Genomic DNA, 25,299 nt, shown 5'->3' with positions numbered 1-25,299 from the left:
TTTTGCAATGTTGAAGACATTTGGTTTCACAAATTAATAACACATACAAAGTGAAAAAATGAAAATAGTATTTGGAATAGTAGTTAAGTTGGTCTAGATAGTAGTATAGAAGTGGTGTAATCTCTTGTTTTACATGTTCTGCATGATCTTTGTCTCACTTAACTCACCTTCCTTGTAAAGGATCAAGAGGCCATATGTCTGCTGGCCCGTTTCGGTCTCTAGTAATAACAACACCCTCATTGGGCGCAACTCCACCAACAATGTAGTACACGTCTGCAATGATTGGTGTCTTGGCGAGACGTAGAACTGCTGCCTGAAAATCTTCTGTTTCGCTCAGTGTCTACACGGAAACAAGATATGAATCATTTCTACTCTTAAGAATAAGAAAAAGAGCTGAAAACCTTAAGGAGGATGTATATATTAGAACATCAAAATAGAATACAGTAAGATGCATAATACTGTGTATTAACAAATACCTTATATATTTGGCACAAGCGGTATCTGTGATTATGTTTCTGTCTCTGATTGAGGCAATATTGCTCTCTCGAACGTTCATGGGTGTTATGCTCTATTTCTTACTTTATGCACACAAGTTTACACGCGGTGGTTTTATTTTATTTTATTTTACTGCTCACATCTCTAGGATACTAATTCATGAATTTCACTACTTTTTCCGTAAACGACGTACTACCTTCCTTTAAATTGGCAACGACACCGTTTAGATGTGATTTACTTACTTAGATTGTCGTATGAGACAACAGTTATTCTATGTTGTGGACCCTCATAGTGGTTTATTATTATTTTTTAACAGATTCCCCTGACGAAGTGCCTGTTATGGGCACGAAATGCATTGGGAATATGCCTTTTCAAGTGTTTCTATGGATTTAAAAATACAACAATTTCTTCAATGTGAAATACGACATCGGAAATTTATGAACATGATTTATTAAAATTCAAACTTGATGATCTTTATTGATGAAGTCTTGGATTAATCAATGACAAATAAGTGATTCGCAACATTTGAGAGATCGATTAATCCACAACAGCAGTGCCCAGAGGGCCGTTCCCTAGTTTAAGGGAACGCTTTCATTTTTTCAAGAAATCCACACCTAAAGTCCGACTAGGTGATACCTCCGAGGCACGTCACAGCCCTCACCTTTGACCCCCAAATCGAGCTTGTGCCCAGTCTACCCGTACTTAGATATCAAGCCGCAAGATTGACCCTTTACAAGCCAAATTGTTGTTTTGCTCTGATCCATTTGATCCTTTCTTCATTTACCGGACCAAATATTCGTGTTTAAATCACCTGTTGTGATATAAATGGTCTGATACACATAATCAGCCTAAACGGCTTGTGATTTCACAGTGGGGCCTTAATTGGGTCTTGACGTTTTCATGTGTACACCCTTCAAGCCAATACATAGTTACTCACTGAGTCTCTGGACTTTAAAGACGGTCTTCCTGATCGCAATTACTTCACCTCATCACGTGAGTAAGCTTCAGGTGCTGTCAATGGAACCAACCTAAACCCCCTTTTAGCTCAGTCAACCCGGTGCAGGGGACTCGGGTGGCATTCTTTCCTAAGTCGTAACTCCTTTCCACGTTGGGCAATCTCTCATCCCTGCCAGCACTTTTGCCCCCTTGCCTCACAAAAGACGAGGAAAGGTTTCTTCGGTTGGACCCCAAAAGGGCTTTACGTTTTTATACTGATCGTACCAAAGACCACAGTGCGAAAGATCATCTGTTTTTGGGGTTCTCCAGAGTAAAAAAAAAAGGGAAGGCTAAGCAGAAATGGGCCCTATTGAGGTGGATAGTTCCCTGCATTAAGATCTTCTACGTGCAAGCCAAGAAGCAGCTACCTGAAGGTTTTAGAGTCCAGCAGGAAGTTTTGGTCTGAGTACATTCCATGGACCCTTCACCTGGGGATCTACTGCATTGGTACCTATTCTAAAGTTAGGAATATGTGGTTAGAAACATACATCAGAAGAATACGTTACTAATCTTTACTAATGCTCTTTTCGTTGGATACTCTATCTAACTGCAGATTCCTCACCACCCTCCTACCTCCTCATTCTGTGCAGTGGCGTCTTTTTGAACATCTAAAAATGTCCCAAAACACGAATTACCATTTTGGTACGGGCAGGTGTTTATGCTTCAAATATGAGAGAGCAGAAAAGGAAATAAATAAGAAAGTGATATCAGCACAAATGTGGCGCTTTTTTGCGTTCCGCTCTGCCACTTTCAGGGTTGTACAGAGCCCATAGAGAGCTGTACGGCACCACCTAGCAGTGTGCCTAAAAACTACTGGACAATAGTTTACAGCTCCAGTATGGCACAGGAGAGTACTCGAAGTTGAGAAAGATATGGTTAAATAGAGTACTCAACATAAAGAGCATTACTAAAGGTAATGAACTTGTTTTTCGGACCATCTTATTTTGCCAAATAATTTATCACCAGTAATATAAAACGAGGAATGCAATTCTTCTGGATCCTTTTTTTCTTGTTAGCATTAGGACCCGAAGCACACTTATTACACCACCGCGGTTTTGCAACATTTTGTTTTGGTCATAGGGATATTAGTCACCAAATCAGAAAACCTCTAAAGGCATATTTCTACAAGGGTTTTGTCTGACAAAATTTTTCCACACTCTATACGGTTTTGCACCTTGCGGGTTCTCGAATACATTGAAGTCCAACTTATCCCCTCTTATCAACTCGTCCCCCAGCCACTAAGACACTTGGAATCAGGCGGTTGGTTTTTAGCTACATAAGGAGGGCTTGGGGGGGGCAGCCGACCACTGGGAGGTTCCCCCCCGGGTTGTTTGGGAGGGGCGGCGGGAGGGGGTTTTTGCAGCTAAACGGACATTTTGTTTTTGGGCTATTTTTGGGATAGCCCAAAAGCAGCCCAACGTTTGAATGCATTGGGCTGCTCCTCACGGCCACCATTTTGTCGTTGGTGACCTGGTGGCTGGGAGTGTTAGTCAGGGAGAATTTTTTCGGCTAGTTAGGCTATTGTGGTGATTGTTCAGCTTTCTTTTGGAAGCTATTTTTGGATTGCAGCTTTTTCGTTGTTTAGCGTGCCTACCTTTTTCATCGGTGCAGCATGGCAGCTGATGACGTGCGTGTCTTGGAGGCCCTGCGGCTTTTGAGTGAAGCCAGCCGCCTCAATTTAGTTTTGGGTGAAGTCGCTGGGCTGTCGCACCCGGCACAGCAGGCATCGGCGGAAGTAGCCGCGGCGGTGGCGGCTTGCACATCGCCTAAGAGGCCGAAGTTGGTGGCGGCGGTCGAACAGGGCCGCCCGCGTTCGCGGAAGTCGGCCCCGATGCGGCGTGATCGGCAGGAGGTCTCCGCTAAGGGGGTCCGGGAGGCGGGGGGAGTCTGGGAAGGTTGGGGTGAGGGAGGGCTTTCAGTTTTGGTTGCCGGAGCAAGGGGCAGTTTCTTGCCAGGAGCGGCGAGCCCTGTCTGCGCCTGCGCGAGTTGTGAGGCGCGGGGGGGCCGAGGGGGAAAGAGGCGCAGTGCATCTTGTTCCGCTGGCCGGGCCGTGAAAGAAATAACGTGTGGGGCAGGAAGGGGGGTGAATATTGTTTCTGTCAGTGCCGGTATGCAGGTTGATGGGTCTCGAGGGGGGGAGAATCAGGAACAGTTTTTTTCTCCGACACAAATGGTTTTGCAACAGGGTCGAGCAAGAAGGTGGGGGAGGAGCCTCATGGTCGGAGTTCCCCCCCTCGTACGCCACAGGAACAGAGGGAGGGGTCCGGGTATGAGAGTGGAGTTGGGGAATGGGCTACAGAGGTTTTGACCCCTTCTGGTGCAGGGAATGTGGTCCTGGGAAAAAAGGATGGAGAGTCAAAGGTTGTTTTTGGCTGGGAAGACAAGGGTGGAAGGGATTCTGTTAGCCCTCTTCTTTTTTGTCCGTCTCCGGCTAGGGGGAAGATTTCTTCTAGGGGTGGCATCTCCCCTGGGGAGGGGGAGTGGGCACAGGTTGGGGGTTGGGGGGTTTCCAGGTCAGGTATCTGCGGTGGAGGAAACTGAGGTGGGTGCATATGTATTGTCTGATGAGGAGGTTGACCCGGCAGTAGGGGGCCAAGCGTGGCAGGGCTTAGATGTTTTCCCGTCTTGGGCAGAAGGGGTGCGGGACATGGGGGAAGGTGTACATGGTGAATCAGGTACTCGTTCGCAGAGCAGCAGCTCATTGAGAGGTGAGGGGACAGTGAAGAGGCTTATGGGGGACAGGTCTGCATCTCCGGGGTTTGTGGGGGAGGCGGGGAAGGGTTTTCATGCAGCATCGGTGTCTGCTCATTCTGCGCAGATGATTTTGGATTGGAGTGAGGCTGAACTGGAAGGGGACACTTCCCCCCCTGCTGGTGCCCAGTTAAGTCAGGGTCGCTCCTTTGGTTGTAGGTCAAGGCGGCGCTGGGGCGGGTGTTGGTACTTTTCTGAGTGGTCTGGAGAGTAGGCAAGCTAGTTTTTGGTGCGGTCCCAGCACACCAGTCCAACTTTTTTCTCCACAGGTTAGGGAGCGTCGCAGGACAGCTGACTCGGTAGAGCGAGGTGCAGCCCAGCTGCGCCGAGGTGAAGGGAGGGTGGAGCCTAGCACGGTACATTCCGTACTGTCGGGGATCCTGGCGCGGCCAGCGCACGAAGGTCCAGCGCGACCTCGCTGGCCCCAACAACCAACAGGACCCGTTGGTCTGCTGGACCCTTGAATAGGAATCTTCAAGACACTCATCGCAAAGGGGAGTACCGGCGGGTACAGTCGGCTCCCCCAATTGGAGCATTTTCTGCAGCCACTAGGGCTGGTATTAGTAATGTTGGGTCAAGTAAGGCCCGGAGTGTTGGTTTTGTGTCAGATCCTCTACAGATAGAGGACGCAGTAGTGTTGGATTAGGATGATGACAGCACAGAGGAAGGGGAGTTGAGGGGCAATGAGTAGGGGGGTGCCTTCTCATGTGTCTCCTAGTGTTTTGCAGGAAATTCAGAAGGTGCAGCCCAGGAGGGCGGTGTCGTCGGGACGCAGGAGAGAGCACGGCCCCGCGGCCAGGGCTCCTTGAATGGTGGACCCAGTTGAGCACTTGGCTTGGAGATCGGCGCCTGGTCGGGCAGCCTTGTTGGAACCAGGTGAGAGTGTTGTCCCACGGGCCAGACCAAAGATGGTGTCGGTGGAGACAGGGGGTGAAGATGTACGGGAGGAGCTGGGTGGTAAGCTCCATAAGGGTAAATTTGTTCGAGATCAGGGTGTGGGGACTGGGGAGATGGTGCTGTCAGGCTCTAAGGTGGAGAGTGGTATGAATACGGAACCTGAGGTGTCAAGTAAGGACCCTGTACAGAATAAAGAATTAAAGTTTAAAAAGTTGCCTTATATGGGAGTGACAAAACCCCTGGGCGCCCATTTGATGCTAGCCACGAAGGAGCAAATTTGGAAGGGGGAGTATGTTGTAATTTTAAAGCTACTGCACAGGGAAGTGCGTACCAAAGAAGGGTCTAAGGAAGAAGAGTATGAGCTAGCCAAGTGCCCTAAAGTGCAGTTGACGATTGAAAATTGGACGTCAGCATTTTTAATTTTTGCCAGCGTATACTGTGGAAAGTTTCCGGAGCGCTGCGTGGCCATATTTAAATATATGGATGTGATTCGGAAAGCACAAATTAAGGGGAGTGGTTATGCATGGGCACAATATGACGAAGAGTTCAGGGCCAGGATGGCGTGGGATCCAGAAGCAAAGTGGGGTGAATTGGATACTGATCTATGGCAGCATACAATGGGGGCGTCCGCTGGGGGTAAGACCATATTCACAGCAAGCGGTTTACCTTTAGTGTACCGGCACTTTCAGGGGAAACCCACCCGGGGAGGGGTGGGGTTTGCAGCAGGCACTACAGTTGGGTCAGGAGCATGTTGGGAGTTTACCAAGGGCATGTGCGCAAGGGAGTATTGCAGGTTGAAGCACGAGTGCTCTCAGTGTGGGAAAAAGCACCCTTTGGTTAAATGTTGGGGAGTCAAGCCGCAAAGTAACCAGCAGTGACAACAGACAGGTGCTCATACAGAAGGGCCATCTCAGCAGTTCCAAACTAGTAGGGGAGGTAAAGGTCCTCAAGGGGCTGGGCCCAAGGGCTCCTACGCCAGTTAGGCTGGCAGCATTGAAGGAGGGTCTCCAGGATTATGAGGATTTGAGTGCTAAACAGGTACTGTTGGAAGGTTTTGAAGAGGGTTTTCGTTTGGGTTATAAGGGTCCGCGTCAGAGGAGATGGGCAAAAAATGTGAAGTCAGCCTTTGTATTTAAGTCAGTGGTACAGGACAAACTGGATAAGGAAGTGCGTGAAGGTAGGATGGCGGGTCCATTTCAGGATTGGCCCTTGGAAGACTTGATTGTGTCACCTATCGGGGTGGTGCCCAAAAAGGAAGCTGGTCAATACAGACTAATTCAACACCTATCATAGCCTGAGGGGTTTTCTGTCAATGATTTTATTGACAAGGAGGCAGCTTCAGTGTCGTATTCCTCAGTTGACGTTGCTATGTCACTGGTTGTGACCATGGGCGCAACTGCAGAAATGGCGAAATACGACATAAAATCTGCATTTTGTTTGCTTCCTGTTCACACGGATGATTGGAATCTTTTAAGAATCCATTTTGAAGGTCAATGGTATGTGGACAAGGCTTTGCAGATGGGTTGTTCCATGTCCTGTGCTCTGTTTGAATGTTTTAGTACATTTTTGCATTGGTATTTCATTCAACACACTGGGCAGAGGCTGGTGACACATTACTTGGACGATTTCTTTTTTGTGGGTTCCTCAGGCTCTGTGGAGTGCCAGGTAGCGCTGGACAGATTTCAGGAGCTTATTAGTGACTTGGACGTACCTATGGCACCAAAGAAAACGATGGGTCCATGCACGGTCATGTCCTTTTTGCGCATTGAAATTGACTTTGTTGGAATGCAGGCATGTTTACCAGTTGAGAAGAAAGAGAAAATGTTGGATTTGTTGAAAGCAATGCTTTCAAAACCCAAGGTATCAGTGAAAGACATGCAGGTGTTGTTAGGTCATCTCAATTTCGCCTGTAGGGTGGTAAGGGCCGGGAGGACTTTTTGCAGGAGACTGAGACGGCCCTTGTCTGGGCACCATTTGCTTCATCACCTTGTCGGCAGGGGTAAGGGAGGATTTGCGTATGTGGAGGACATTTCTACATTCCTTAAATGGTATTCCATTGGTCAGAGAAGATGATTTTCATTGGGAAGTTCACATTTTTTCAGATGCTGCAGGCAGTGATGGTTTTGGTATATACTGGCAGGGCAGGTGGTGTGCTGAACAATGGCCTGAGCAATGGAGGAATGGCGGGAGGAGCATTGCCTTTTTGGAACTTTTTCCTGTGCTGGTGGCGCTGATGTTGTGGGGTGAGGAACTGGCACACAAAAAGGTTTTGTTCAGGATTGATAACATGGCAGTGGTTCAAATTATCAACAGACAGTCTGCAAGAGATGAGCAGATTTAGAAGTTGCTGCAGGTGTTTGTTCTTGGTTGCCTGAGACATGATATTTCATTCAGGGCGCTGCATATCCCTGGTGTGGACAATGACATTGCAGATGCTTTGTCTCGTTCGCAGTTAGAGAGATTCCATGGGCTGACCAAGGAGGCGGACAGGACACCAACAACAATGCCAGAACATCTGTGGTATGTAGGCAACGTAGGGTTGTACAGCTGGTGGTAGGTTCCTTGTCGGTCTCTACTCGTGCAGCTTATGTTTTGGCCTGGAAGGAATTCTTAGCATCAGGTGCTTGTCGCAGGGAAGAATCTTGGAGGCGTTCAGAAGATGTTATTCAGTTTTCGCTAGATTTAATTGGTAAGGGTCTTTCGAAGGTCACTATAGCAGGAAAACTGGCAGGCATCTCTTTTATGGGAAAGCTGTTGTGGGGTTATTCCCCTTCTGCTGGAGAAGTAGGGAGGAGGATGTTGGAAGGTTGGGACAGGGAGCGGGGCAGGGCACGTTTGGCACGAAGGCCTTTATCTTGGCAGACTGTGGCGCGCCTGTTGGCTGTGTTACCTGCTGTTTGTAGGGTTGGCTTTGAGGCTTGTTTGTTTTCTACTCTCATGGTTTGGATATTTTTGGGGGCTTTTACGGTTTCCAAGTTGCTAGGTTCTAGGTTACGTATGGGTATTACATGGCGTGAGGTTTTTATCAGTGATGAGGGCGTCCACATTTGGCTGGCCAGCAGTAAAACAGACGTTTAAAAAAAAAGTGGTTCTGGCGGGTAGGACTGATACTACTTCAAAGTACATTAAATGTCATACAGAACATACTCTCTCCACACACAAAAAGAACGAAGATAAAAGGAAAATCAGTACTCATTAAGTTTTTTGCTCATTGTTTATCTGAATTCCTTCATTCAGTTATGAGCTGTTCAATTGTAGCTCAAAACATGTACAAATTACTGTTTAGTGACAGTTGTGCATAGTGAAAAAGTGACAAAGTGAACAATATATACAGTGTCAACAAGGTTTTATCTAGAATTATTTCAGTTAGACAAGGCCAGAGTTTAGTTAGAGTCCACAGTTTCATCCCTAATGTGGAAACCAGGTCATTCTGGACTTAAGAAATGCGCCGACGTTTCGACCCTTCTGTGCCCCTGTTGGTGGTCACGGCGGTCATTTTCAAGACTGAGATGCGAGGATTATATGTACACTGTCCTGCCAGGCATGGGGATTCTTTGCCTATAGTGCAATGGCACAGAAGCCTGTAGATCAATGCGGTAATATCCGGGGCAATGTAGCTAGTTTGCTTACATTCCGCGAGCAATGGAATTCTAACAGCGATGGAGCGGGCAGCGTCTCAGCCGTCTTTACAATCGCGATAATTAAGACGGCTGAGACGCTGCCCGCTCCATCGCTGTTAGAATTCCATTGCACGCGGAATGTAAGCAAACTAGCTACATTGCCCTGCATATTACCGCATTGATCTACAGGCCTCTGTGCCATTGCACTACAGGCAAAGAATCCCCATGCCTGGCAGGACAGTGTACATATAATCCTCGCATCTCCGTATAGATAAAGACCCGCCGTGACTACCAACAGGGGCACAGAAGGGTCGAAACGTCGACGCATTTCTTAGGTCCAGAATGACCCGGTTTCCACATTAGGGGTGAAACTGTGAACTCTAACTAAACTCTGGCCTTGTCTAAATTAAATAATTCAAGATAAAACCTTGTTGACACTGTATATATGTCCACTTTGTAACTTTTTCACTATGCACAACTGTCACTAAACAGTAAATTGTACATGTTTTGAGCTACAATTGAACAGATCATAACTGAATGAAGGAATTCAGATAAATAATGAGCAAAAAACTTAATGCGTACTGATTTTCCTTTTATCTTCTTTCTTTTTGTGTGTGGAGAGAGTATATTCTGTATGACAGTTAATGTACTTTGAAGTAGTATCAGTCCTACCCGACAGAACCACTTTGTCTTTAAACGTCTAAACTACCCAGGTTCTGAGGGACACAGGGTTACCCCATTGTTTGAACTACCAGCAGTAAAACAGACCAAAGAAGTCGTGGGCAAGGGGTTTGGTTAGAAGCTGCGGCTCCGGTGGCGACATGCCCCTTACACTGGGCTAAGTCTTGGAGGAAGTTATCTGGTGGAGAAGATGGCGCAAGGGTTTTTAGGCATGCTGATGAGGGTAGGGTGACGGATTATCAACTGCGCTTGGTTTTGCGTAAAGCTTTGAGACAGATAGGCATGGCCGGGGGTCAGTTTGGGACTCATTCTTTTAGGATAGGGGCAGCAACGGAAGCCGCTAATAGAGGGTGGTCTGGGGAGAGATTATACGACTTGGGCGCTCGTCTTCCAACTGTTTTCAACGCTATGTGCGTCTACCTCTTTTTTTTTAAGCTTATTTTGTTTTTTCTCGTTTCAGGTTCTGTGGCGGGCCCCCGCTCTCTGGAGTTGACTATCTGGATAGTGAGACACTCTTTTGTTAAATGGGCACACGTTCAAGCTGGAAATTGTTATTTTTGGAGAATGTTGGGTTTTAATGAGCGTTTCTTTAAAATTGTTTGGAAGGGAAAGGGGGGTATGTCATGGAAGGAGTTAGTCTCGGCGTTGAACAATTGGTTGGTTCAGGGCCAATGCCCGGATGTGCTTTTAATCCATTTGGGTAAAAATGACCTTTGTGGTGAAAAGGGTGTTGTTTTGTTGAGGGCAATGAAGAGCGATCTTGCGCTTTTGAAGGAGAAGTGGTCTGGTTGCCACGTCTTGTGGTCCGAGCTTGTGCCACTCAGAATCTGGAGAGGCGCGCGGAATGCCAGGGCGATTGATAGAAAGCGTAAGAAGGTCAACTTGGAAATTTCTAGATTTTGTAGGAGTCTAGGTTTTGGGAGAGTCTTGCATAGGGACATTAAGTTTGATTCTTTGGAGGTTTTTTAGGAGTGATGGTGTCCACTTATCCAGGTTGGGTATGGACCTGTATTTGTTGGAAGGTATAGAAGTTCTTTCTAGGTGTCTTAACGTGCAGTCGCATTCCAGGGCGGTTTAATACTGTTTTACTGGACATTGTTTTTTCAGTGGCATTAGTTGCGTGTTTATAGGTTCGGTTTGGGGGGCAGACGGGGGGGGGGGGTAGTTTCCTCCCCTCCCCGCTTTCTGGGTGGCGGGGTTTGGTAGAAGTTTTTGACAAGGTTGGCAGAGTTTTTGGGGTTGGCTAGTTTAAAGATTGGTCATAGACAGAGATTGTTTTGGGCAGGTTGATTGTTGGGGCATTTACAGAGGTTGGGTGATCGTTAAGTGGTGAAGGGGCAGGCAGGGGAGTTTTTTGATAATTGATTGTTAGTTTTATAAGCCTATGTGTTATACTTTGAAGTATGATATTGTATTTTTTGTAATTTTGTAGTGCTTGGGTGGGGGCGGGTTTTCAAATAACTTTTAGGGGTGGGAGTAGGGGTTAGGTAAGTTTTATTTAGTAAGGTCTAGTTTTGTAAGGCATTTGGCCAAGGAGTTTTAATTGTTATGTGCACCTGTTCCAATAAAGCGGCCTTTTACACACAGAAGTTGTTTGTTGTCTGCCCGCCCCCCCCCCCCCCCCCCCCTCCCTCCTTCCCAATTATCCCCAGGCCTGGGTTTAGGACGCTGCGAGCCTGGAGACCGCTATTTGCGGTCTGACCAAAATTAGCACCATTGTCCACCTTTAATTTCCACTACATCATGGAAATAAAAGATGGACATAGGCGATCACGCGGTTGCAGAAGGAGAGGTATGACATCCCAAGCGCAGCATGGGTACATCCTTTCTGGAACAGGACAGGCCCTCAAAGACGCCTTCTCGGACTCAAGAGATGTTGGACAGCCCTCGTCAGAGCATCTTACAAATACAGGAGAGACAGCCCTGGCCTTTACTCGAATGTCCATCAAAGAAAACGGAGGAACAGTACCATGATGCAAAACAGTGCTTCTGTCTCTCGTATGATCTAATTTCTAATGGTACCGTCTCTCGATGGAATTGCACCAATAAGTGTTTGCTTTATTTGAACACAATACTTTGAATGGACTGTTAAGGCCCTTCTGGGTATGACCTACAGAGGTATAGCGAAACACCATATTAGGAAGGTATTCCAGCCCGTGCCCCATATAGCTTTGTACAAGTGACACACTGTCATAAACATGTTTATCTTACCCGACAGTAACCAGTAAAAAGCTTTCAAAATGTATATTTAGACTATCATTTTTACTCAGTTGTGGGCTGACCAAGGTGGCATGACTCTGGATCCACTGTAGTTACCTAATCTCCAGTTTTGTTTTCTGAGGCACCCAATGGGGCAGTAATGCTTTAGGACGAAGAGGACACAACTAGAGAACTAGCGATTTCCATCTTATGGTTTGTGTGGAAGAGCAGTAACACTTTCATTGGCAACACAAATTGAAAGCTGGTGTTCCTGACCATGCTGTTGATCTCTGGGACAACTTAGTGACCGGAATCAAATAAAACCCCAGAGTTTTGTGCTTTCTAGGTGGGGGAGGGCCTCTACCAGACCCGGAAGCCACCCCACAGAACTGATTTCCTGACCGAGTCTCCAATCTGGATGCGTTCAAGTTGAATTCATCTTTTACTTATCTCTTGAATATTCATAGCATATCTATAAACTGGTGAAGGTTCTTATCTTAAATACTGAAAGACCTTGAGCTGTGAAGAAAGAGATTCATTTAATGTAATGTAATGTACTTTAATGTTCTGAATATTGTTGATGGAATTAGGAAGCTTTTTCTCACCACACTTTGATAAGCTTAGTTGTTCCTTGCTCACTTTATGTGGGGATGAGGTCAGGAAACATTCTAACTATTGCAACTGTAGTTCCAAAAAATAGATTTAAAATGTCAACACAACACTTATTCAATAATAAAAACTACTCCTTTCTGAATTAACTCACATCCCGGATAAGCCAGCTGACCAGAGTACTTCTTTTCCATAGAGCGGCGATTGCATTTTCCCACCATCCTCCCGAATCTGCAGAGAGACGTCCATAAATATTCAAACAAGTCAATTAATGTTCTGACAACATCCTCTAATACTTGCAAAAATAACAGTGTCTTCAAGTTAAAGCTATGATACTGAAAATATACATCCTAAGCTTCGGAATTGCATCTTACAAGCTTGTCCCTCTGCCTCGTCCCAGGCCTTAGGTTACTAGCTTCATCTACTCTTTGGAAAAGGGACCTTGTTGCCTACCAAAAAGAGAAAAGAAAAAAATCTTTTCCCCACCACCAGGCAGAGGACACAAGGGGAACAACCTCCCACATCTTATTTGTGACAACAACTGAACTTTGTCCTTTCTGGACTAATAAGGAAACCCTCATCTCTTACATGAATAGGTGTATAATGGGGGTTAACTCAAGTTTGTATGTCTCGTATCTTCAGGAGTGCATTATTGTGGATCATCGGTCAGCTGTAATCCGTGAGCTGTCTTTCATTTCGGTGTGACATGGCTGCAAAGGAGGTGCAAATTGGGGGCATTACCCACATCTCCCAACCTCAGTCAGATGCAATGTCGTCAGGGCACCAGGAATCATTTTTGGTTGAGAACAGAAAAATAGAAAAAATGGAGTGAAAATTAGAGCACCTGATAAATTCAGGTGGATATGATCCAATATGCTGATACTCGATTTACTAAAAAAGAATAAAGGCTGAATCGGCCCTGATGTTTCCTAGTAAGAGTCACGGCTATTGTCAGGAAAATAAATGCAGGCATAAAACTAAAGGGCTCATTATGATGGCGTAGCGATCGCCACCGCCGGGTGGTGGCGACCGTTTTGCCATCATAATGAGTAATACCCCCGCCATATTATAATGACCGGGGTATGGCGGGGACGCAAAGTGCGTCCGCCGCTTTTCCGCCGGTCGGCAACGGGTGGACTTGGGCCACAATATGGTGGCGGTGCCTAGCAGGCACCGCTATCCATGATAGGATGTGTGCGGTGTAAGGCCTTTCCATGGCGACGATGCCGCAATGGAAAGGCTGGCGGGGATATGCTTTGGGAGCCTGTTGCGTGCCCCAGGGGAGGTGGACAAGATGCACAAGATGGCAGGCACCGCACGGTGCCTGCCACGTTGAGCATGAAAATGCACAACATGGCAATTTGGCATTGCGGCTGGTGCTGCTGCAAGCAGCACCAGCCGCAACGTTAAACTGCGGAATGCGACCGCCAGGGTGGCGGTTGCATCATGATTCACTGTGCGGGAACGCCCCATGTCTGGCGGCCGGTCCCAAAACCCTGGGGATGTTGGGCGGACTCAGGTCCGCCCACCATCCTAATCGGCCCCTTAGTGGGAATTCACAAATGTTTCTAACTGCTTGCCTACAATCAGCACTTCCAAACTTATACCTCAATGATCCACGTGTAACTGGAAAAGTACAATATGCTGACCATTTTAACTTGATGGCAGCAGGGCAAAAACGGATTTAACCAAAAGACATATTCAATGAAAAAGATAAAGGAACCATATTTTGTACAGTTCTAATTTCCTAATCGTGCATATGTAGATTCTTTGTAATTCAAAGAATCCAAATGCGTATTTTTCAGAAAAACAGGTTTACTGTATAAAATCATACCAGCAGCATACATGTAGGCTCTTATCCGTTCAAAAACTTCACAATTTTTGTGATACTTCTTTACACTACTGGAGGCATAGGATTAAGTGGCTATAAAATTGTCTGGATTTTGACAAAAAAGAAGCAGAATATGGGCCAGATTCTGCATTTCATTCTATATTCCTGCTAGGTTAATAAGGGGATGAACTATAAATCGTCCAGAAATATCGAGCACCGAAATTACTCGTACCTTGATATTGGGAATACCAGCCACTATACCCAGTCTGAAAGGAGATCTTAGGATGACATGCAAACATAAGAAAAAGCCAGTTGACATTTCACGGTCAGTAATACAACCCCGCTTTTTTTAAATTTGTTTATTGTGCACACTGCACACCTCACCGCCAACCTTCATCTCCCATCTCACTCCATCATCTTGGAGACTTTAAGTTCAGGAGGAACAAACCCACTTCGGAACTGGCTTCCTTCCTCATTAGATAATGATTGTTTTTTACTCAGTACTCATGGTATCGGCTCCATTTCCAACCCTATTTCCAAAGAAGATTGTCTCTAAAACCTATACCCAATCTAAAACTTCCCTGCACCTTCTTCTTATGTCCCCACACCTCCACCTACTGACTTAAACCAAATGTGAATACACTAAGCTAACCTAAGATACTGAGGTTTCTGCGGTTTTGATCGCTCATTGAATATTGCTTATATGGCCACGATACATCTTATCTGATATGTATTTTTGCATAACGATATGAAACTCACCTTATGTCTGTTAGAAACCTTGTTATCTCCAACTTCATATGTATATATCCCTCACTATTCATAAGTATATTCCATGTATATATATCCCTCACTATTCATGTGTATTTTCCATGTATTGTAATTCTCTATAACGCCTGACCAATGTTCTACTATCAACGATCAGTTTTATTATGATATCAACACATGCTTGATTTTGTGGGACCTTCACACATCTTTCCTCCATGCAGTGCCACAGAACCTGGTTGGGTGAAGTTTGCGCTTTGTGAGACAAATGTATAAATCAAAGTAAATATTGTAGGCATCAACACTAATTGTTACAGAGATGATTGATTTTAGCTTGTCCACCGGTTTCTACACCTACAAAATAATATTTGCAGCTCATGGATGGAGCCACTCCAGAATGGGTTATCTCATAAATTCCAAGAGAGATGGTATGACTCAAATCATACAACGGACCAGCTTTCAGTCTCTCTGGACAGTCATCACAAGTCCTTCTCTGTCCATAGAATTAAGTGATCCCATGCAGAGGTGCAACCAATGCACTCCACATTCTATCAAAACATGTTATAACATTAAAATGAGAGACAATCACTGGGAATGCAAATACTTTTGGATTAGAACTGAAAGTGCCTCTACAGTGACTGATGAGCGTATACACTGAATCATTGATCATACATGCAGTCTGTCGCTCAACCTTGCAGTCGTTTTGTTATTTTATAATAGAAAATAACATTTTTATATAGTGCAGCTTAACCACAGTTGTGTCAGAATGCTGTACACTACGATATCATTTGAGATAGGTCTCTCTTACATTAAAAAAAGATATTATAAAAGGAACTGAGATAGAAAAGTTGAATGGTTCATGGAACAAATCCATGATTACTGAGCGACCTATTTATCAACTGCATTTAGTGCATTCAGTAGCACTACAATAGTATTCCTAACATACGACAAATTGCTATTCACTAACCTAACTGTGCAGTTGCACGCCACCACCTATCTCATCTTTTATGTGCAGGGATCTGCGTCCCACCTGCAGGGATCTACGTAGACATAGGAATATGTTTTAGTAGCAAATGTGAAAGACACAAAGAGGAGTTGCTGGCCAATGGGACATACTTGCAGCTAAATGGGAGGGATTAAGAAAGAGTATGTACCCGATTAAGGGAGGGCTAGGTAGGGATGTAAGGAAAGATATGCACCCATCCACACAGGAGTAAGCCCCTTGCTACTCACAAACTGCATTTCTATATCCAAAACAGCTGTAAATCCACTCCAGCTCAGAGGAGGAATACCTCTAGCACCACACATGGACAACTACGTGTACTGCAACACCCTCCTATAGAAAATAATGAAGACAAGAACTTAAAATAAAAGCCCATAGGAGCCAATGTTAAATTAACTTATGTGAACATTTTGTAACTCTAAATACATTTGATTTAATGTAACACAATTATAGAAAACTAAAACATGAATATTAGTTTATCATTTGTTAATAACCGTTTTTATATTTGAAAATGTAGGTTTAATTGTGTGATTAAATAATTAAATAAATTCTGTACATAACCTATAACCATTTTTACTATATGATAATACACATGCTATACTTTAGGTGGGGTTTTTTTTATTGAATCTTAATAAAAACAATGTTTACTTAATTTAATATATTCCAAATAATTAAATACTAAATACAAAAATACATTTATAATGCTGTGGCATTTGTTTTATTTCATTATACATTTGAAATACATACTTTACATTAACTTACTACATAAATATTCATCTTTTGAATATTTGTACTATTTCTTTAAACAATAATACATGTTTAAACATTTCCTTATACTTTAACCTCTGGAGTGCTCTGCCCCGGTAGAGGAGATCTCCGCCTACATGCTAAAAGTTATAAGTAGTAGCTTTGCACTAGTAAATTTAGCTCCACCCCCTATATTATGGAGGTGGAGATATGCAAGCCTACTCTTTGTAGTAAATATATACTCGTAAATGCTGAATAGGCTAAACAGTACATATACTGCAAAGTGTCAGATTAAACTTAAATATGTAGATTTCTCACATGTAAGTTTACCTTTGTAAAGAGCCCCCTGATTTATTACAGGAAGAACAGGAGGGCACAATTTGGAGAAGCAAAGAGTACTGAGGGCAGAGATTTAGAAAACAGACAGAATAGGTGAAGGGAAATGCATGAGTAATAATATAGATTCTGGAAAAGCTAGGAGGACTAAATATCATGGGTAGATCTGTTTGAAAGGGAAGAGGAAATCAAGAAGAAATTGGAGGTACCGAGTACACAAGGTGCTGACTGGACATTAGGTACATGGATGAAAATAAGAAGCATGCATTAAGGGAAAAATGGTGAATCACAATAGGAGAACCCTTCTATTCATTCACCAACCCACAGACTCGTTCTTTTGTTCAAATACTCACCCCTCTGCAACAAAAAACACACACAATTCAACTTGTTAATTCAAGAATTTTTAAGAAATAAAAACAGAAAAGAAGAAAAAATGGCACCATATGTGCTTTCAAGAAAAAAAGAAGTCAGAAATTAAACACAGCAGTGTGCAGCCATCTTGGAAAGGTCTTGAGCATAGCGCATCATTGGTTTAAAGTTCCAACTTGGCCTTCATATTTAGAAGCAAAGTATCAACCTTCTTGGAACAGTAACGTAATTAGACTATGAACAATACCATTCTCGGTTTAGAAGCAAAAGGAACGCAGGATGAGGTGCACTGCAGAATAAATGAGCAGCAAGTGAGTAGGCTGGTAGCATTTTCTAGGGAAATGTAAACAAATTAAAAGGGATCCATAAAAGTAAAAATTAACACTTGAGCACTGTGTCATTAGCCCCAGCACTGAAGTGCACTCACCATCATACATGTGCAGCAAGGATCAGCACAGTGCAAAAGTTCTACCTCCAGGGTTTCTCAGGGGATGACCTACATCAAAGCCCCTACCTACTGCAGTAACCTGTGAAATTCCATGTGATAATTACCTGTCTACTGGATTTAATGCAGTAACATCAATACAGTTTTAAAGGCCAGTTATGTTTAAAAGATGGCTTCTAAAATAAATATGTGCGTTTACGGATTTTGTTGCAACAAATTATAATAAACAGATCAGACGTATGGCATCTGACATATCTTTTCCTAATACGCCAATCAGGCCTATAACCTTTATCAATGGTTTGTCATCCTAACCATCCCAGGCATACAGTATTGAGCATGTACGTTCCCACAAGGCAACCACTGGGCACATAGTTATAAATTACAGTTATAAATTACAAATATGTATAATGTGAAAGTTGGGAAAACAACATTAAAAAAATGCTAAGATGGCCAATCAAGGTTTCTCACAGTGTCAGCCCCAGGGTTTTTCAGAGGGGTGACCAACAACAAACCTCTATCCTACTACTATAATTTGTGAGATTCCACGTCAAGAGATACCCGCCTACAGGGTTTAAAATGGTGTAATAGCAATCTATGCTCCAAAGCCTTCTAGCTTCAACATCTACCTTTCATAAAAATAAGTGATCAGTATTTCATTTGTTGTGACTTTCCATAGCGAATCTATCAGACCTATGGCATCTAACGTAACTTGTCCCTATGAACTAATCAGACTAAATTTGGCCTTGATTATTAGCTTTGCAAAATAACCAACATAGGCCTACTCAGCCTAGACTGTCTTACAGAAGAACCACCAGTCACAGACTCAAAATATTACAAATATGTTCAAAATTTAAGTTGGCAAAAAAGCTTCTTTGCAACAAGGCAAAATACATTTCCATCAGATGTACACACCTTCTGCCAAACCTAAAGTTAGGAGATCAAGGTGAAGCTAAAGCCAGAATCTCAGTTCCCCCTTTTTAAAGCTTTTTAAAGCTTTTTTTTCTGGTTCTCTGCAATGTGATGCGAGACCTAAAATAAGATTTGACAAGTATCTATTTTAACAGATGTTGATTATATCGGACTCCAAATTTGGGCATGACTTCATATGTATATTGTGGGATTTAGGAAGCCAAGGCAATGCCCGCTTGAAGAAACATGTGTTGGCAGAGGTGGCTTTAACAGTTTTGCCTGGATTGAAATAATTTTGCTCAAATATAGGAAGTACTCAACGCTGTGTTTTGGTGTACTTGCAAGAGTTCTCTTCCATATAGAAACCAGTGCACTGCAAAAAACACTCTCCTTTCATTTTTTTTAAAAACTTTATTTTGCAGTATAGGAAAAAGGGAAAAATAAAAAGAAAAGGCGACATACCGCCACGAAACCCCACACAGGGGGCGCAAAGAAGGGGGAGGGACTCATCTAAAGGGGAAGGGCGATAGAGCTCCATAGTCCATCCATAATAGGGATTCTAGTCCAACATAGGAAGTGGTAGAGCGAGGCAGCGCTCAGAGTCCGCCCGTGGCTCTGTAGCCCTCCCCAGGCATAGTTAGTTGCAGCGAGAGAAAAAGGGGAAGGGAGAACAGAAGACGAACACCCCAACTATCCCCCACCCACAACCCTCCCCAACATCACCCTCCCCCCCGTGACGGCGACTAGCACTCATAGCACTCAACACAGGCATTCTTAAAATCAAATCTGGAAGAGATGAAGAGATCGCAGCGTTGGCGGGCACACAGCTGAGGGCAAACCTCGGGACAGAAATCGCACAAGTGGGCCCCAATTATACATGAAGTTCTTAAAGCGCCCCAGGAAGATGTCAGAAAGGCGTTCCATGCTTAACAGACGCCACAGTCGGGCATGCCACAAGGAAATAGCCGGGGCAGAGGAGGATTTCCACGCTGCCGCTAGAGTCTTTTTGGCCGCTCCCAAACACAACCACATCACCCTCTTATCCGCCCTAGTCTGGTGTTCAAGCAGCGGGTCTCTGAGTCCCAGTAGGACAAAGTCCATGGAGTGTGGTATCGGGTAACCCAGGATGTCTCTAATGTGGGATAGTATCTCAGCCCAGTACGGCTGGATGGTAGGGCAGTCCCACCAAATATGTTTAAAGTCTCCTAGCATTCCACAGCCCCGCCAACACCTATCTGAAGTAGCTGGGAAGATGCGGCGCAACTTGGAGGGATATAGGTACCAATCAAAGATGACTTTCATATGTGCTTCTCTGAGATCAGCAGAGTGATTGTGCGCTGTCACGTCTCTCCATAGGGCCCGCCATTCGACAGCAGATATGTCCTTCCCCAGCGTGGATTCCCAGTGATCTTGATATCGTGGGCGTGGTGACACGGCAGAGTCTAATAACAGTTTGTACAGGAAGGAGACCGCACCCTTCATGGCAGTAGTGTGAAGGAGGAAGGACTCAAATTTCGACAAGGGTCTGGTAGCCGCGTCCACCACTGCAGGCGATGTAGCCCAATGCAGGAGTTGGAGATGCCTGTAGCGCTCCGTCGGGAGGACACCATAGTCCCTCATACAGTTGTGGAAAGTGAGGGGTTCGGCGCCATGGAACAAGTGGGTGAGTGCTCTGCAGCCACCCTCCCTCCATCCGTCAAACGGTCCCTCCTCCAGAGCCGGTGGAAAAGCCGGATTGAAATGAATTGGGGTGAAGGGGGACGGGAACGTGGTCCAGCGGTCGTCACCGCTCACCGTGTCCCATACCTTCAGCACCGTGCTCGTGGGGGTGCTAATGTAGGCATTCCTGGGGCGGTCCGCCTTAGGTTTCCAGGCTAAGTCCCAAACGGAGCGGCCCGCCACGCTACGGTCCATGTGGAGCCAGTGCTTCTCCGACTGTTGCTGGGACCACTCTACCATGACCCGCAGTTGGGCAGCTTTGTAGTATAAGTGCATGTCCGGAAAACCCACCCCTCCCTCCAAGCGTGGGCGCCTCAGGACGTGGAATGGGAGCCTCGCTCGGCCACCCTGCCAGACATACCGGAGCATCACGGTCTTCAATTGGCGGAAGTAGTCCAGCCCTATCGGAATAGGTAACGCCTGAAACAGGTATAACAGTTTGGGAAGGAGCACCATTTTAAGGGCGTGCACCCTGCCTAGCCACGATATGTATTTAGGCTTCCAGCGTTCCAGCTCAGCCCTAACGGAGGACAGCATCGGAGGGAAATTAGCGTGGAACAGGGCATTCACGGTAGAGGTCAGTCGTACTCCCAAGTAGAGCAAGGACTCTGAAGCCCAGGCAAGTGGAGTGAGCTGCTCGGCCGCGCGTACCTCCCCCGCCGAGAGAGTCAGGTTGAGGATGTAGGACTTATCAAAATTCACCCTAAAGCCCGCCACTCCCTCGTAGGCCGCGAGCACTGAGTGGACATGTGGCAGTGACCGCGCCGGATCTCTGATGGACAGCAGAACATCGTCCGCGAAGAGCGAGATCTTGTGCTGTTCGCCCGTAAAGGGAAGACCCAAAATCCCCTCATTATCCCGGATTGCTAACGCTAAGGGCTCAATACTCAGGGCAAAGAGAAGGGGTGAGAGGGGACAACCCTGTCGCGTCCCTCGGGAATGGCGGAAGGTCGTGGATCGATGGCCATTGACCAATACACGGGACGTGGGCCCACTGTAATTAGCCTCAACCATCCTTACGAACGCGGGTGAGAAGCCGAATGCCACCAGAGTCCGATGCAAAAAGCCCCAGTCGACGCGATCGAAAGCCTTCTCCGCGTCGAGCCCCACGAGCACCGCGGGTATGTGGAGGCGCTCCGCCTTCTCGATGAGGTGTATGACGCGGCGCAGGTTATCATGGGTCTGTCTGCCCCTGATAAATCCCGATTGGTCAGGATGGATCAGGGCCGGCATCAGGTCCTGCAGCCTAGTCGCCAAGATAGAGGAGTACAGTTTGGCGTCTATATTGAGGAGCGCTATCGGGCGGTAGGATGAACAAAGGGTAGGATCCTTCCCCGACTTGGGAATAATGCTAATTAGCGCTTCAGCCATAGAATCTGTGGTTCTGCCCTCAGTCGCCATTGCGTTGAAGAGGGAAACCAGGTAGTCGCATATCTCAGAAGCAAATGTTTTGTAAAAGAGGGCCGTGTAGCCATCAGGTCCGGGGGCCTTGTGTAATTTCAGGTTTTTAATGGCCTCCAGGATCTCCTCGCGGGTGACGGGGGAGGATAGCGATTCGTTCCATTCTCTAGAAACCTTCGGGAGAGATAGTCCCTCCAGGAATTTGGACTGGGCGTCGGGATCGAGAGTGTCACTCGAATAAAGTGCCGCGTAAAAGCGCCCGAAGATGGCTGCTTTGTTCGCGTCACTATGCTGGACAGAGCCCGCCTGATCGCGAATACCCCCGATATAGTCCTTCTCGTGTTTGTCCCGCAGTTGTCGGGCCAGATGACGCCCGATCTTGTTGCCCTGGGAGTAGGAGGTACGCCTGAGTCGCAGAAGGGTGAATTCCGCCCTGTTATTGTAATGGGCCCTCAGTTTCCCTCGGACCGCTGTCAGGGGGCGTAGGGTCACCCTGGATGGGTTCGCCTTGTGGGCCTGCTCCAAGGTAGCCAATTCCAATTCCAAAGCCTCCCTCTCCTCGCGCCGCAGCTTATTCAGGTTTGCGTTGAGAGCGAGGCATGTGCCCCGCAGGGAGGCCTTGCACGCGTCCCACGTGGTATACACCGACGTGTCCGAGGGCGGGTTAAGGAGGAAGAAATCACCAATTGCCTTGCGCAGCGCCTTACACGACGTCTCATCCCGGACTAGAGCCGCCGGAAAGTACCACTTGCGCCAACCATCCCCCCCAGCGGCCCAGCGCAATCCCAGAACAACAAGGCTGTGATCCGATAGCGAGAGTGGAAAAATATTCGCCAGTTGTACATCTCCCCGAAGGGCCTGGTTGAGTAAGATATAATCAATACGGGAGTACGTGTGGTGCACGCTGGAGAAGAAGGTGTAGTCTCTGGCCTGTGTGTGAAGAAAGCGCCAACTGTCAAACAACCCCAGATCTCCCAATTGCTGCTTAGTTTTGTCCGAGAAGACGCCTGAGTCCGCTCTGCGGCCCCCAGAGCTATCCTGACCTCTGTCCCACACCATATTGAAATCGCCTAGCATTATCAAGTGACCCTCCACAAAGTCCCCCATTTTATCCAGCAAGTCCTGTAGAAAGCCATTCTGACCCGCATTAGGGGCATACAAGACAGCAAGGGTACACAGGCGGTCCCGCAACAGACCTTTCACCAGAAGCCAACGGCCGTCTCTATCCGCCCTCACACCCACGGGTTGAAAATGAAGGGAAGCCCGAAAGAGTAGGGCCACCCCTCTGTGCTTCGTGGCCGCAGAGGCCCTGTAGATAAGGGGGAACTGCCGGTGACGAAGCCTCAGTTCGTCTTTCCTAGCCAGGTGGGTTTCCTGGAGGGCCACTATATCCAGATGGTGATCTATGATGTACTTCCAGAGTTTCTGCCTCTTCTGTGGGGAGTTAAGGCCCTTGACATTCCAAGTCCCTACGTTAACAGGCATAAGGATTCACACAGATACCACTCCAAGCTCACCTTCAAGCAGCCACGAGGTCCGCTCCAGACTCGTACTCGCCCCACAAGCCAAACCCAAAGGAAATGGACAACCACGGGTTCTCTAGGGAAGAAACCCAGCCACAACCCACCCAGGAGGCCCTCCCGTGCACCTCGCGAGTCCCATGAGGCAACCACAATCCCAAGGCACATAAGGATCAACAAGGGCAGTTTCCAGAACCCTACGTAAAACACAAGTGAAAACAACGAAGATGAACCTGTCATCACACATTCACCACACAGTGTCGCCGCCACCCCTCGAACTCCCAACCCCAACCCAAAACCCCCCGCTATGACACCCATAATCAGAGCGCCAACAAACCCCCCCAGCACCCCTCCAAGAACCAAGAACAACAAAATGCCACCCAGGGCACTGAACCTGAACCTCGCAGTCTTCAGTTCCAGCAGGTCACGGTTCAAGAGTCCCCCACTGGACTGTAGTAGGGGCAGGGGAGTCTTCCTTGGGACCCCCAGGTCCGAAATCCGGGGTGTCTTCTCCAAAAGTACTTCAGAACCCCGAGGACCTCAGGCCAAGAGCCCTCCCCGACGCCACCTCGCTGAAGTGGGGTCAAGCTGCACCAGAGCCCAGCTGGGAGTCCGCCACAGTGGCGGAGGCCACCGATGCCACCGCTGCATCCCTCTCTTGTGCGCTAGCCGCCGAATCTGGTCGTCGCCGCTCCGGAGATGGGCCCACCCTGTGCCACGAGGAAGAGCGCCGTCGCCTACGGAAGGGCGAGCCACGCGCCTCCTGTGATGGTGTCGACTCTTCGATGCCCAGCAGCTCCTTCGCCACCTGCAGGGAGTTGATCTGTCTCAGTCTATTCTCCCACCGAAAGACGATCCGGAAGGGGTGACCCCAGGAGTAGGACACCCCGCGCTCCCGGAGGAAGGCGGTCACAGGTCGGAAGTCCCTCCGCTTCTGCAAGGTCGTCGCCGCCAGATCCTGATAAAGCTGGGGGTGATGGCCCCTGAATTGTAATGAAGAAATGGTTCTAGCCTTTCTCAATATCCTCTCCTTCAACTGAAAGTCATGCACACAGACAAGGATGTCCGGCGGTGGGCCCCCCCCTCTCCTGGGCAGCCCCACCCTGTGCACTCTGTCCATCAGGACATCCCGCACATCTTCATCCTCTAGGATCTGAAGGAACAAGGCTTGGACGTACCCACGCAGGTCCCCCGCTTCGCCATCCCACGGGACCGCCTTAATACGGATGTTGTTCCTTCTGGAGCGGTTTTCCAAGTCCTCTGTGTGGGTCTGCAAACTCAGATTCTGCTCTGTGAGACGTAGGATGTCCTGCTGGAGTTGGTGCACATCATTAGCCATGCTAAGGTCATGGTCCTCCAGCGTCGCCACCCTCTCGCCGATCCCATCGACATCCCTCCGCACCTCCCTGAGGTCCGAGGCCAGCTGTGTGCGAAGTTCGGTAATGTCCTCCTTGATGGTAGCGAAGAGTTCCTTCATAAAGGCCTTGGTTGCCGGTGCTTCATCATCCGACTGTTTAGAGGAACCGCTGGCTCCCGGCGACGCAGGTTGCTGCGATGATTTGGAGGCCCCCTCCTTCCCCTTATTCCCTCCTCTGCGCTGTGAATTGGACATGGCCGCGATCTCCGTCTCGTGCCCACCACCAAACTCTAGGCAGACGCAGTTGGGAGGACCATTCACCAGCAGGGGACCCACAGCGTCGGGCCTCCCGTCGGCGGCGCAGTACACCTTATCCCGTGTTCAAACAGGCGTGCCCAGTCGGCAAGGCGGCTTCCTCCTCTCGGGGCGCTGACTGCACGCCGATGCCCGGGTTAGGCACCCACCTTCAGCGCCTGCAGGACCACGCGGGCCGTCGCGGGAAGAGAGACCCCCTCCGGTGGTCAGTGAATGCAGCTCGCCTCCAACAGGTCTCCGTGTCCTCCAGCCGCGTCCCCCCCTCTACTTCAGGGTGCACGAGTCAGCTTCACAGCGCTAGCGGTCAGCTGGTTGCAGGTGTGGGGAAAACGCGGTG

At 47.2% G+C, this 25,299-nt stretch overlaps 1 protein-coding gene across 2 annotated transcripts in view; it reads right to left on the bottom strand.

The window, feature by feature from the left end:
- Positions 1 to 25,299, bottom strand: part of NAAA (N-acylethanolamine acid amidase) — a 393,144-nt gene that overhangs the window by 156,166 nt on the left and 211,679 nt on the right. For both annotated transcript variants that reach the window (XM_086961778.1, XM_086961779.1), the window contains exons 5-6: positions 12,403 to 12,479; positions 168 to 340 (exon numbers count right to left, since the gene is read on the bottom strand). In XM_086961778.1, coding sequence (XP_086817904.1) covers positions 168 to 340; positions 12,403 to 12,479 — 250 coding nt within the window. The remainder of the gene's footprint in view (positions 1 to 167; positions 341 to 12,402; positions 12,480 to 25,299) is intronic.

Source organism: Lissotriton vulgaris, chromosome 3_1 (assembly GCF_964263255.1).
Source record: "Lissotriton vulgaris chromosome 3_1, aLisVul1.2, whole genome shotgun sequence".
NCBI classification, from domain to species: Eukaryota; Metazoa; Chordata; class Amphibia; order Caudata; family Salamandridae; genus Lissotriton; species Lissotriton vulgaris.
This window is presented reverse-complemented; position numbering and strand designations above follow the sequence as displayed.